This window comes from Myzus persicae, unplaced genomic scaffold (assembly GCF_001856785.1).
Source record: "Myzus persicae strain clone G006 unplaced genomic scaffold, MPER_G0061.0, whole genome shotgun sequence".
NCBI classification, from domain to species: domain Eukaryota; kingdom Metazoa; phylum Arthropoda; class Insecta; order Hemiptera; family Aphididae; genus Myzus; species Myzus persicae.
The window spans coordinates 121,732-135,210 of NW_019101002.1; the positions used below are offsets into that span (position 1 = coordinate 121,732).

The 13,479-nt window shown below is 29.3% G+C and overlaps 2 protein-coding genes across 4 annotated transcripts in view; one reads left to right on the forward strand and one right to left on the reverse strand.

Annotated features, from left to right (window-relative positions):
* The first annotated feature begins 703 nt into the window (after positions 1–703).
* On the forward strand, positions 704–3,370 carry LOC111027221 (putative uncharacterized protein DDB_G0271606). The gene is made up of 3 exons (XM_022305493.1): positions 704–803; positions 920–1,090; positions 2,632–3,370. The coding sequence occupies exons 2-3, from the start codon at positions 1,061–1,063 to the stop codon at positions 3,289–3,291; spliced, it is 690 nt and encodes a 229-aa protein (XP_022161185.1). The 5' UTR covers positions 704–803; positions 920–1,060; the 3' UTR covers positions 3,292–3,370.
* Positions 3,328–13,479, reverse strand: part of LOC111027220 (prolactin-releasing peptide receptor) — a 128,738-nt gene continuing 118,586 nt past the window's right edge. The window contains exons 6-8 of one of the 3 annotated variants that reach the window (XM_022305491.1): positions 9,572–9,727; positions 4,651–4,785; positions 3,328–3,586 (exon numbers count right to left, since the gene is read on the reverse strand). In XM_022305491.1, coding sequence (XP_022161183.1) covers positions 3,451–3,586; positions 4,651–4,785; positions 9,572–9,727 — 427 coding nt within the window. In that variant the 3' untranslated portion in view covers positions 3,328–3,450. Of the gene's footprint in view, positions 3,587–4,650; positions 4,786–9,571; positions 9,731–13,479 lie in introns of all 3 variants that reach the window. The other 2 variants (XM_022305489.1, XM_022305492.1) reach the window with 2 other exon arrangements.

A 13,479-nucleotide genomic window follows, 5' to 3' on the forward strand; every position in this document is an offset into this window, starting at 1 on the left:
TTGAAAAAACCAACTCTCAATAAAAAAAAATGGTAAAAATATTGTTTTTTAAATACTAAAAATTATGTAAAAAAATATTTTGAAATATTTTTTGAAATATAGAATGCCGCCATTAAATGGATCACCCGGTATGTAACATATTTCCCAAACTTTGGGATCGTGCCCAATCCGATTCCGGTCGTCGTGGGCGATTAGTTTTCGCATACGTTCCAAAAGTGAAATCTCGGGAATCTATCACCACGGGTGGCAGAAAAAAAGAAAGAAAAAAAGCACAAACCAGAAAGTGGCGAAAACAATCGATTTCGTACGAGCCAAACGTATATAATATATAAAATGTATATATTCGCTCGGTGGGTTTAAGGGGGTGTGGGGGGACTTTTGGATGATGTAAAGGAGAACTATACTACCGAGTGCGAGAGCACGAGACCGGAATGAGTTAATTGATTTCCGAGTGAAATCACATAACATCAACTAAAGTAATAAATAATAACATATAACAATAATAATCATAGTAATCAGTAATGTCGTCATCGTTATAATAATATAATTATTTTACTCGCCGTTTGCTATAGGCGAATAGGTATACAGGTACCTACGTGTGAATTATTTTTATTACAAACTGGCCTCTCTAAACGGTCATCGAATAAAACGTGATCGGATTTATTGAGTCGGTGACGACAATATTGTGTGACCCATAGCTGTGTGTGTGTGTGTGTGTGTGTGTGTTAGTTCGTTATAAATGTTAGGTACACCGACGTCACCAGCACACTTTCGATTTAACGTCCAAACACGTCGTTATATAGGTACGATCCTATGACATATTCGCCACATATATCGAACCCGTCGTCTCGTTTGGGTGACATAAAATTATTATTATCATAATATTATACATTAAGAGTATTGTACTTGTCTTGTTTAGGCTGCGAAACAGTTGTGATCGAAGTTGTAATTTAATATATCATATTATTCAGACGGAATAATATCTGCGAGTACGCAGTCGTGTCATCGAGTTCCTGACGTCGTTTAGTGTGCCGGTTTTAGTACCTACCTATCCATTAAGATGGGTTCAACCAAGTTGAACATTGTTTTGGTGAGTTATTTTAATGATTAAAATACATATTGTGTGGGTTTTGTGGGTGTTTGTGGTATTTAAGCGCGAATATAGCCAAGGATACTAAAATGACATATTACTATATATAGGTACCTACCTATATTCGGGTTTGACCGACAATGTTCACCTCTTCCGGGGTCGTTTGCGCCGAAAATAACTGCAAACTGTTTCGTATTATATAAATGTAACATTTATGTTTTCCGAGTGAAAAATCGTTTCAATTAAATTATGAAATCAACGCATTCCTAGTAATGAGTTGCCCATATTGCGCAGTAAACAATTTTTATTCGCGACGTTTTTAATTTAACGAACTCTTGTAAATCATGTACACGGTACAATAATAATTGAACAATTCTGTTGTCACTTCCGGTGTTTTTTTGGTTCACGAAAATTACTCTCCACATTACTCGTGCTGTACACAGTAAATAAAAAAAAAATTGTTATAATTTAATATAATAATAACATTTATTGAAGTCCTTTTAACTTTATTCGTGTTTCCGAAAATAAACTGTACATATTATAGTTGTATAATCATATTTAAGTTGACACAACATTTTATACTGAAGTCCACGGTTGTTACGTGGAGAATCGATCATTAAAAGCGTTTGATCGAATTACTTTTTAATGGCTATTCCTTTATGCATTTGTATAAACGAAAATATGTACCTGTACACTTTAATCAATTAAAATATAAGTATAAATACTTACCTAAGTATAATATATAATATATTGTGTAGAAATAATTTTAACCTTAAATCTATGAACTATAATATAAACAATTTTTATTTTGTTTTAAATACATTTTAACAATATCACTAAAAAATTACAATTATATTATAATATAAATGTAATAATTTTATCTAATTGTATGGAACATACAATATAACATATTTTAGCATTTTACATCATCTATGAAAACAATTTGAATTTTAAATCGAGAAAATCCATAAGTCACACTAGGTAAATATTTATAAAAATTTTTTTTTTTAAGCATCCCAAATATTTATTATTCATTCGCACATATAGAACCATAAGCTAAAATAATACTTAAACTACAAAAACGCGTCCATTTTGCATCATGTGATATTATGATTGCGTAACAAATAACAATCGATTGCTAAAAACTAAATGCCACACAGCCTTTAAAACACACTTCGACGGCTTCTAATGTAGTAATAAATTATAATAATAATAATGAAAAATAAAAATAGTTTTAATAATTATTATTATAACTAATAACAGTAACGAGTTGCAACACGACAGTGTCACTCATATTGTCATCTGCAGTGCTGCAGCACGGTTTACGCTTGGACTTAGACTGTCAGTGGAAAAACTTTTCGCTCGAACTGAATACATTTCGCTTGGCTACAAAACCGGGATGAGTTCTGAAACTTTTTTATTTTCCGAGGGATTAGGGACGAAGTACACTTAAATTAAATCAATAAAAGTTTAAATGTTTACTCATAATACGAGTAATATAATGTTAAATTTATTTTCGTTTTGTCTGTATACGCGAGCAGGTTTTGTTGCAACTGACGAGCATGTGCATGTGTCAAAAGTTCAACCCCGTGTACCGGGGGGGACCGATCACCACGGACAGGCAGATCGCAGCCGGCCAACAGCAGTACACGAACGACGCGGCGCTGCAGTCGGCCGTCGCCGGCGACGTTTACCAACAATATCCGGAACAGCAATACAACTACCCGACACAGGCGTACTACTATCCGCCACAGCAAAAGCAAATGTTGGAGAAGCAACAACAGTCTAGGTTAGAGCAACAACGGCTCCAGCTCCAGCAGTTGCAACAGCTCCAGTCGTCCTGGGCCGGTTACTACCAACCGGCTGTGTCGCCTCAGCAACAGCAGTACACCAGTGACTACCAACAGCAATTGCAGCAGCTACAGCAGCAACAGCAGCAACCGCAGCAACAGCAACAGCAGCAGCAGCAGCAATATTACCAAACAGTGGAGAAACCACTGTTCAGGCCTGCTGCCATACCGGTAAACGAGGCGCCAGCCGAGGGCCCGCAGCAACAGAAGCCGAACAGCTTGTACCAGCAGCAAAACGGCGCGTTGGCCAATCAGCAATTGCCACAAAACCCGCTGGGAGTGTACTACTCGTCGGCCGCCGACGTGTCGAAATTTCAATTTTCCGGCAACGGTGTTAACTATTCGTATTGAATAATAATTATGTGAATTTTGTTATGCATTTTTTTGTTTTGTTCTGTTTTGTTTTTTTTAATTATTATTATTATTATTATTATTATTAACACTAATTTTATTGTTTGTTATATTTCCGTAATAAATTAATGTATAAACCAAATCCGTCGGCCGAAGCGTTTAAGCCGGGATGCTCTCCTGCACCGTGTAAATCGAATTGCGGGCCGCCAGACCTTCCGTCGACACGGTCCTGGTCGCTTGTTCCGCTGTGACTTTTGTCCTTTTGAAATAGCTTCTGATCCGGTCCTTGGTACTACTGCGAAAACAATACACAGTGTTTAATTAGTGTGGAGGATGAGGACTGAACTGTATACAGGAGAAACATTGATGTTAGTTTTAATGAGGGACGAGGGCCGAGGGGTCCACTCGTTATTAACTTGTTATTAACCCTTTCACTAACTTAAGCAACCAACGCGGTTAGGTCGTTATAATTACGAGGAAACAATTCTTCATATTCAAAATTTGATATTTAGGAGATTTTAATAGTTTCAAACATTGTATTAAAAAACATTGATTTTATTCGATCCATGCATCCAGGTAGGAAATAACTGGAACATGACTCAATATTGAAGAGTACGACGATTTGAAACACGCCATTCGACTTTCTGACAACGTTATGCTACAATTTAAGACTAATTTTTATAAAGTTCAAGAATTGAACGGTAAATATTAAAACGCAGAGCCTAGGGACAGTGATCGAAATTTATTTATTGTGACTAAATTTGAAAAAGACTTGAAGACCAGTAGTTACTATTTGTCCAGTTCACACCGAATCACGCGTGACAGAAATTCCTTAGCCATCGGTGGAGCCATTATATTAATTTATGGAAAGACATCTGTTTTAATATATAACATAAAAAATGAAAGTTCTCACGTGTATCTACTGTACATCAAAAGCAACCTTTCACCGAGATGCGGATACCGTGGGAATAAAATAATTACTCAAGCAACAGGTTTACTTGTAAACGTAAGTTGGATAAATATAGATGTTTAGATTCGTTAATAACGATATTGATTTAATTGATTCTATCAAGATTTTATATTATAGCACCTATGGAAGTTTCTTTAAGTTTATTTTTACTATAATTTTTTTTCATCATTTTAAGATTTTATAAACCAACAATCCCAGTCTATACAAGTATTAACAATTTGTTTACGTTTATTTTAGATTTTAATTTGAATTCATCAAACGAATAGATTAGGTATATTATGTGAATTTTGAAATCCGGGCCTTAAACCATGAATTCGAAATAAAGAAATAGTACTCGTAGGATTAGACTCACGAAAAGTTAGCTGTTTTGAATACTCTCGTGAACTTACCTGTCCGAATTCCAAGCAACAAACAGCAACGGAGTGGTGACCGTCGGCACAAACGCCAGCCAAACGCATATCATGAACGTCAAATCGAAGTGTCTGCTGTTCTCGTAAGTTTCGGACACTTCAAGTTTAGCCAATCTGAAATGATTTTTTTAGTATTGTGATTTATTAATTTACTAATATATATATATATCGTAAGAAATAGTAATATAATAATATAATATTACAATATTACAATATAACTATATAAGTTTTAAAATTTTTTTTGATGTAATATCTATAGATCAAAATTTGGAAGAGTAGTTTTTGAGTTATATAATTGTGTGTATACTAAGGATGGTATGTACATGGTAATGTGTTAAGCAGATATGGGGACTTAAACGATTTGAAAAAGTTAGTAGGTAATCACTATTGATCTATCAATATAAATAATTTGCAAAAATGATCCGAGTATAATAAATACCACATAATATAGTATTACATAAAGTTTGTATTTTTATTTTTTATTAAACCATTTTTAAGAATTATTATATTGAGTATAAACATTTTAATAACTCATAAGCTACTCAATAACATTTTGATTTAGATTGGTACACCAGAATTTTGAAGAAAATCTTCTGTTAAATAGTTTGCTGTAAAAAAGAGGGGTTTTCATTTGCAAAATAGAATTTTGTATCGGCACAGGACACTTAAGTGGTACAAAAAAAAAAGAAATTTGAAAATATGATATTTACTAGGTAATTACATACAAATTTAAATAATCAGGATTAGAATAAATACACCTATACTATTAAAGGAGAAATGGGGGTGAACATGCTTAATCAATCACTCTGTATATTATGTATGCAACACGTCTGGCCGTTGACCATCGTACTTACGGAAACCGTTGTCGATTTGTTTTATGGCCTACCATATTATAACTGTATCGGTTACTAAGCGCCTCATATACTTTTTATGGAGAATTTCTCTCTTCTCAATACATTATTATTGTTGCGGTCATTTGAATATAAAATAATATATTACGACCGTTTGAATGCGATATGTTAATACCTTATACGAGTGTATAATGATATTATATCAACGTTGTTTTATTTTTACGGTATTTCTGACGACCAATAGTGTCTTAAACATTGTCCAATAAATTCAAATATACCGATAACTTTTTTAATACGAGTACAATACTTGTATTACGCAAATTTTCGAATAATATAATATTTTCAGTTATTGTAGTTTTGTAGGTACTTACATCTATTTACATCATATGAGATTCTGAGCGGAGCGATAAGCATATTGGTCTTAACCTATTGATATGATGTGCAGAGTTCTTTTAAATTTGTTTTTTGTGTCTTTCATCACGTTTTAGAGTAGAAAAAAGCAATATTAAACTTTTAAGGTGGTTTCTCGTAAAATAAAAAATTAAATATAGTTAATACTTTCTGGAGGGGGAAGGGAGCCAAAAGTAAAAATTCCCTGAACTTTTTTGTATAGATACAATTTGAAAAAAAAAAATACAAAAGTAAACGGAAAATGTGAATAAGTACGCAACGCCAGTTTTCGACGAAATTGATTTTGTTTTATTGTTATACTATAAAGGAATAATCTGCTATGTAAGATTTAATATTTTCACAAATATTCGTATTTGAATTTTCTATACATGATTAAATTTTCAAAATATTTATGTTCTTATTGAACTATATTATTTATTGACATTTGAAATAGTCTACTTTTAAATTTATTTTTTCGATTTATATTAATATCATTTTCGTTTCTAGGAAAAACCAAGATCCTCTCTCAAGTTGTTTTTACTGTTTTTACAGCAACTAACAAATATTAAAAAATAGATACAACCACGTATTTGATTTATAATAGTTTAAAACTCAAGCTCAGACAAAATTGGATCTTCAAACGTAAAATATTGATTTCCTCTCAAAAGGTTTTAGTTATTTTGATGTCATTAAAAAAACATATTAATTGTAGATATAAAGTAAGTATACTTGAAGCATTCCACTATTACTTATAATATTATTATGGTTTCATATACACATTGCAATTGGCAAAATATTTATTTTAATTATTTTAAGCGAATTATTTTACACCATATAGTACAAATCTTCTTAAACCGTTTCCAAATATAACACTTACCTGATATAATAACGACCTTCAACCTTGGTACAATCAAAAGCTATAAAACAGAGTGCGTTCTGCCTTTTCCTTTTTTCCATTTGTTACAATCAATTATTATAAAAAAGTTATTGCGAGTGATTTCAATACGATGCAGAACTATTTATATTTCTTACAAATTTGTATCAATTTGTTATACCGGAGTTGAACTCGCGCGTGTGGACAATAACAAATTATACATTATATTACGGAATGATTGGAAACCATAAACGAACAAAAAATAAATGGTTCAATGGTCTCGAGTGCAAGTTATTTTCGTATTAATGATTGAATTTTCATCGTATAGTTCAACTGGTATTTATTGCGGTCACGAATAAAAGTCTTCAATTTTAAAGCAACATTTTCGTTCTCTTTGTAATAACATTTTTTTTTTAACACTGAGGTTGGTATATTTGTTGTTTTCTTTGCTTTCGAATATTAAAATTTAAAAGTATTAAATAATTGACGCATATTATTAAAAATAAAACAGCAGAGAAAATAATTTCTTTACAAATACTTTTTTTATATAATTAAAATAATAGTTATAAGAACAAAAATTATTTTATGCTAATTGTTTAAAATACATTCATATTATACTTCAATAAAATAGTTTAATAAAAAAATGTATCTACGTCAGGAGACAATACATTGAGTTTTCAAGTATTCGTACGAATTATTATCATACAGTCATTGAAATGGTAATTTTTACCAGACAAAACAAATAAACTTTAAAAAAAATATTAATGTACCTACTCATACATTATATTAAAATAAATATTGATCTGGCATTTTCATTTTATGTTAATTTCCAAAAATAAAAGTAATAAATACATAGTATACCTATAACATTGGTATTTGTTATTGTTATTAAAAAATAAATACACTCATATGATTTGTATGAAAGATACATTGTGCTTCGAATTATAAGTGGGTATAATCATAAGAAAATAAATAAAACTCTTTATTATACAAAAACAATTTTAACAATTTTTACTTCAAATATCTTTAAAAAAAATGAATTGTTAATTGTATTAAAATTATTACTAAAATTGTGATGGTTCTGTAAAAGTATAAGTTACCTTATTATATTGCATTTTTCGAGATATAAAAATTAACATTTTTTAAAATTGTAACTACTTTTTTCGAAATTTTAATGAATTTTATAAAAAAAAATAGAATTTCAGACAAAGCGAACTTATATGGAATCTTTAATTACATTTTAAAACTTACCATTGGGAGATGGCTATTAGCCTGTTTTTATTTTTCTGATGGGAGGAAGGGTGTGGTTGGTTTGGAACTCATATATATGGCTAAGATTCATCATTAAAAAAACATTGGTGGTTACCCATCCGGGAACTAGTGACGCCAACCCATACTTGACCTCAGCATAAGTTAGCGACAATTTTTGAAATGTCATTGTACGTACTAAATAATAATTTAAGTGATAGTCAAATGTTTTAAGTTTTTATTGCTAATATTTTTTGAATAATAACAAATGAACAAAAATCGTTTGAGGAAAAATTGGTATTCTGGGCATTTTTTACTCTTGACTCCCCAAGCTATTAACAATAGATGCCAAAAAACTAAATATATAAAAAAAATATAAAAAATACATTATGAATCTAATACTTTCATCATTTTTTTCAGATTCTAGTATGGTTTAAGTAATATGTTATATGTTGCATATTGTTTGAATCTATACTAGCATATAATACAATAGTTACTATACGTAGTAATACTCATAAAATTATATAAAATTTAATAGGTTCTACACTTAAAGTCGGTAAAAATATTGAAAAATACTTAAGCTGTACTCATATAGTTTTTTGTTTTTTGTCATTCATAAATGATAATGAGCTAAGCTTACTGTTCGGTATATATCACAACTCAAACAAATAAAGAAAAAGCTTAAATATTTTGAAAACTACATCAAGTAATGAATACCCTGATATAAATATTCAGTACAAACTTCAAGTATTTCCATCTTTGATTATAAATTTGAAAAATACAAAATTAACTTAGTCAAAAGCTGTTATTTTTAGTAAAAGAAATCTGTTTATACTCTTTTACCGATTATTTTGAAAAATTCTAGTTTTTTTTACTTACTCCCAAAATACCAAAAGTGTTCAATTTTCTACCAGAGCTTGAAGACTGCAGAGAACGATTTGAGACAAAAACCGTATGAATTCTAACAAAACCGGAACATACGGTAAAATCATATGTTTTTTAAAATACATATAAGCTAGGTGATTATCCGTGTCATTGTTGCCTATGATTCCGACGTGACTGTGGGCACCCTCAGGAGCTTTTCGCATTTGTTATCGATGGAATTATTGTAGTGGATATATATAACTAAAAAAATTATTATTATTTAGTTATTTAACTCGCAGAAAGCTATACACGTATTAAAGTTTTAAGCTCCCGATACTATTGTTTCCAAACAATGCACAAGGGGATACTTCTATGAATTATTTATTTTATGTGACCCAGTATTTTAATGGAAAGTAAGTGTTGGTAAAATAAAATTACATTTTTTCAGAAATAATACTATAGGTACTATTTATGCATAGGATTTTTACATTATAAACATTTTAATACTTACAAGACTAAAAGAGTGTACTAATTATTTCTCATAAATCAATATCCTGTTACGTATTCCAATTAAAATCTGTCTTATTTTAATATATTTCCATGATGTATGCTGATTGCTGATAAGTATCCATCAACCCTCAAAAAACCCATACGTTTCAGCACTTTTAATTACCTCAAAATCATTAGTGGACATAAACACACGGCATACGAAATGATCATTGATATTAAATATTTTTGCGTCTTTGACTCCTTGTATCCGTCGATTTCCTCATCATCAGAGTCGCTAACCGGAGACTGTACTTCGTTCAAACGTGATGGCATTCCACTGCTACTGAAAAAAAAAGAACCTATACATCAATGCATTTTAAGCGAGCAGCATTTTTCGAATAGTCAAGTTCACGATTCAGCAATACTACGTTTGGGTATATATACCATACTATTAAATATACACATTGTTTGTACAATAAACCTTAACATTAAATTGTATAGAATTATTAATTATTTGACATTTATTCTCCTATAAAAAGACACGGTTCTCGTGTATACTGCTTTTTTGTAATCATATTTTAATAACAACTAACTACATCGAATCGTCGGGTTATTCATATTTTTTTTTCGTTATTAAAAATTCCAGAACGAACTGGTATTAAGATCAATTTTTTATCTGAAATTATACCGGAAGGTTTTATTAAAAATGTTTAAACCAATATAAAATTACGACTAAAATATTATCCAAAATTATAATTTAATGAATATTATGAAAGAATGATATCGTCGACAATTTTATCCTACGGCCATCATTATACATTTTCTGATGTAAATAATAATATTATGGTCCTAAATGCTTGAAATATTCAAAACATTAAGAACAGTAACCATCAACGGTTTAGTGCTACTTTAAAAGTAAGTACATAAAATCCTTTAATAATCTCATTTATCCAGTGTTTACAGTGTTAACATATTTCAAAATGTATTTACCTGACAAATTATTATGTCTTGAAAACATAATCGATTTACTTTCTCACTCCAAAAAGGGTAGCATACATTTAGAAAAAAACTGTCGAAAGCATAAGGTTTAGGTTTTGTAATCTAATTATTAATTTAAGAATTTTCAAAGATAAAATTTAAACTAAGCAAACTATTCTACATAATATACAATCACATTAATATTATTTAAATATACGGTAAACATAATTAATACATTATAAAGTTGTTGGTTATGAAGTTATTATTATTAAAACATCTATACCAATATTTAAGTTTAATAATAAAATATTTGGTTAACTTAAAATTACTTCAAATAACCAAACTAATTTGTTTAATAAACAAGCAAAATATTTAAATGCAAAGTTGATTTAAATTTGTTACATAGAAAAATAATTTTAAATATTAATTATTTATTTCTAACCATCAAATTATGTAATTATATAATGGAGCAGGAATATAGGATACCTACACATTTAAAAAAACAATAATTGTTGATAATTTAAAAACTGTCATCAAAGTATGTATTGACGATACCTACTCAATACACTGTCACAAATCAATTTAATATTAGCAATGATTATATTTTAATTGAAATATTATCGTTAGTATTTAATATGAAAATCAAGAAGCATTTAATGACATTTAAGTCAATAAAGTTATCACAAGACATCCACTGCAATTTGTTGAATGTAATTCATTAGAAACTTAAATTTTGATTTATTGGTAAGTAATTGGAAGATTTATACTTATATAAGCAAATCATCGAACTAATTAATGCAGTTAAATTGCAATAAATATGATTATGGATAATCATATGTTATATTTTGATAACCCAACAAAAACGTAAAAACAAAAATTATAATTATAATATTATTCCTATTTATTGTTTAGTATGCAAATAGTATTAGGAATTTTTACGTTTTTCACTTGAAATGCACAGGTTACAGCAGGACAACAGTATTATACCAAAAATAAAAATATAATCTCGGCTGTGTCTATATTTTTATATTCCAAAATTCCATAATTTTCTAGTTATGTAAAATAATTTATGTCATGGATTTGGTCGTATATGCTTCCCAGTTTGCGTTGCCGTATTTTAAGTTAGCATATAATAATAAATATTTCCAAGGCATACAGAAGTTTCAATACGAAAGTTTTCACTGATGTTACTCTCGTGTATTGAAACCGATTATTAAAATACTAAACACATAACTTTACAGGAAATCGAAAATTGCCATCAGGATTAAATGGAAACAGTATTTTATCAAAAGTTGTCATGTTAAGAAAAAAAAATATCAACCACAAAGAGAACTGTAAAGATTTAAAAGTAAAAAAACTTCCAATCCTTAAGCATGAAATGCTTTTAAGTTTAAATAAGTAAAATAACATTTTTCACAATCGATAATTGGAACTCGTGAACACCGTTAAGTAGTTAAAACTAAACCGGTATTCTTTTTATATTTATACATTTATATTATTATCCGTTACCTAATAATTATTCTCCGTACGTTTATACAGATACCTGTACATACAAATTAAGAACCGTAATTTGCATACTTTTATCATAACAGTTTCGATCTCAATCTCCAGAAATTATAATTCAATTTATAATCGAATTACGTAATGCACTTAACCGTAGTCGTTGTTTAAAACAAATTAGACTACACATAGACGTAGCCACATTGGCATATAGGTATTGACACAAACTCCCACATATTAATATATTATAATGTGTGGATTCTATTTAGGTATATTATCAGCTAGGTATCTGTCGTATAATATCTGTTCAGTATTGTATATATTTCAGAGTGTCCCAAAGGACAACGATTATTATACTGGATGGATGTTCCGTTTCACAATAATATGTACTTCATGTTCATTGTCAACTGCCAATTGTGTACCTACTGCGTGTATATTGGCAGTTTCTATTAGTATTGCAATCCACATTGTACATATTTTATTCGATTATTTTATTGCACCTATTAATGTACTGTGATAATAATATGCATTTCGATCTAAAGCCCGAAGGAATTTGAATGGTTTTCAAAACTGTGATAAATTATACCTAGTATTTGTTATTTTATCCCACCTCTTTAGTTAATCCTTTGACTAAGGTTTTCTCGAAAAAAAAACGATAGTGAAACAGGATTGATCTGTTTTGGTCTGGCTAATGATTAGGCCCGGGCACAATAATTTTCAATGGGCCTCTTTCATAAAAAATAAAAAATGTTTTCACCCACGTCATTTTATTTTCAGTGTTTAATTAATATCATAAGTTATGATATCTACCCTTTCATTGCTTCAGATGTACTATTAACGTTACTACTACTATCAATATTATTGTTACTTTTCATAACCATAACCAGAGCCCAATATCTCATTAACATAGAATGAATTATCAGATAGAATTATTTTGTGTTACACTTATTTAAGTTAATAAAAATAAAATAATTTATAAAAAATTTTTTTTAAATATCATTTCTCAGTTTGTTAATAATTATTTTGGTAAAATATAAATACTTTTTGGTGATTAAATAGATACAAAATTTAAGTTTTTAAAATTTAGGTACCTACAGGCCAACAGACTGCAGAATTTTAATTAATTGGAAAGTCAGTACTCAGTACCTAGCAGTAATTCAATACATAATGCAGATAAAATAGTGCAGTTTTTTAAATGTATTAAATTACTAATAGACTCTATTTTACCGAGGTCTAAAAAAATTGGTTTTTTTTATGTTCGAAAATATTTATTTTATAGAGTTATCTATTTATAGAATGGAAAAAAAAAACAATTTTTAAGTAGGTTGAATTTTATTGTACGGTCTCCACACTTTTATAACCATAAATGCAAATCCAATAGGTAATAAAAACACACTGAAATTGTATGTAAAATATTTTTTGTTTGTTTTATTATATTGTTAAGTATATCCATCATTAACTGCACAAGTCAATTTTATGGGGCCATGATTTTTGTAACGAAATAAATTTATAGCTGAGAATAACTTGCATATTTTTTAATTAAAGCTCTAATTTTGTTACAAAGATCGAATTACTTTGGATTTATAAAATTGACCTAGACCCCATACATCGTTT

Excerpts from the sequence above, each read along its gene's own strand:
- LOC111027221 (XM_022305493.1), top strand. The coding sequence starts at position 1,061 with ATGGGTTCAACCAAGTTGAACATTGTTTTG. Across the intron at positions 1,091-2,631 it reads CCAAGTTGAACATTGTTTTG|GTTTTGTTGCAACTGACGAG; the intron begins GTGAGTTATTTT and ends ATACGCGAGCAG.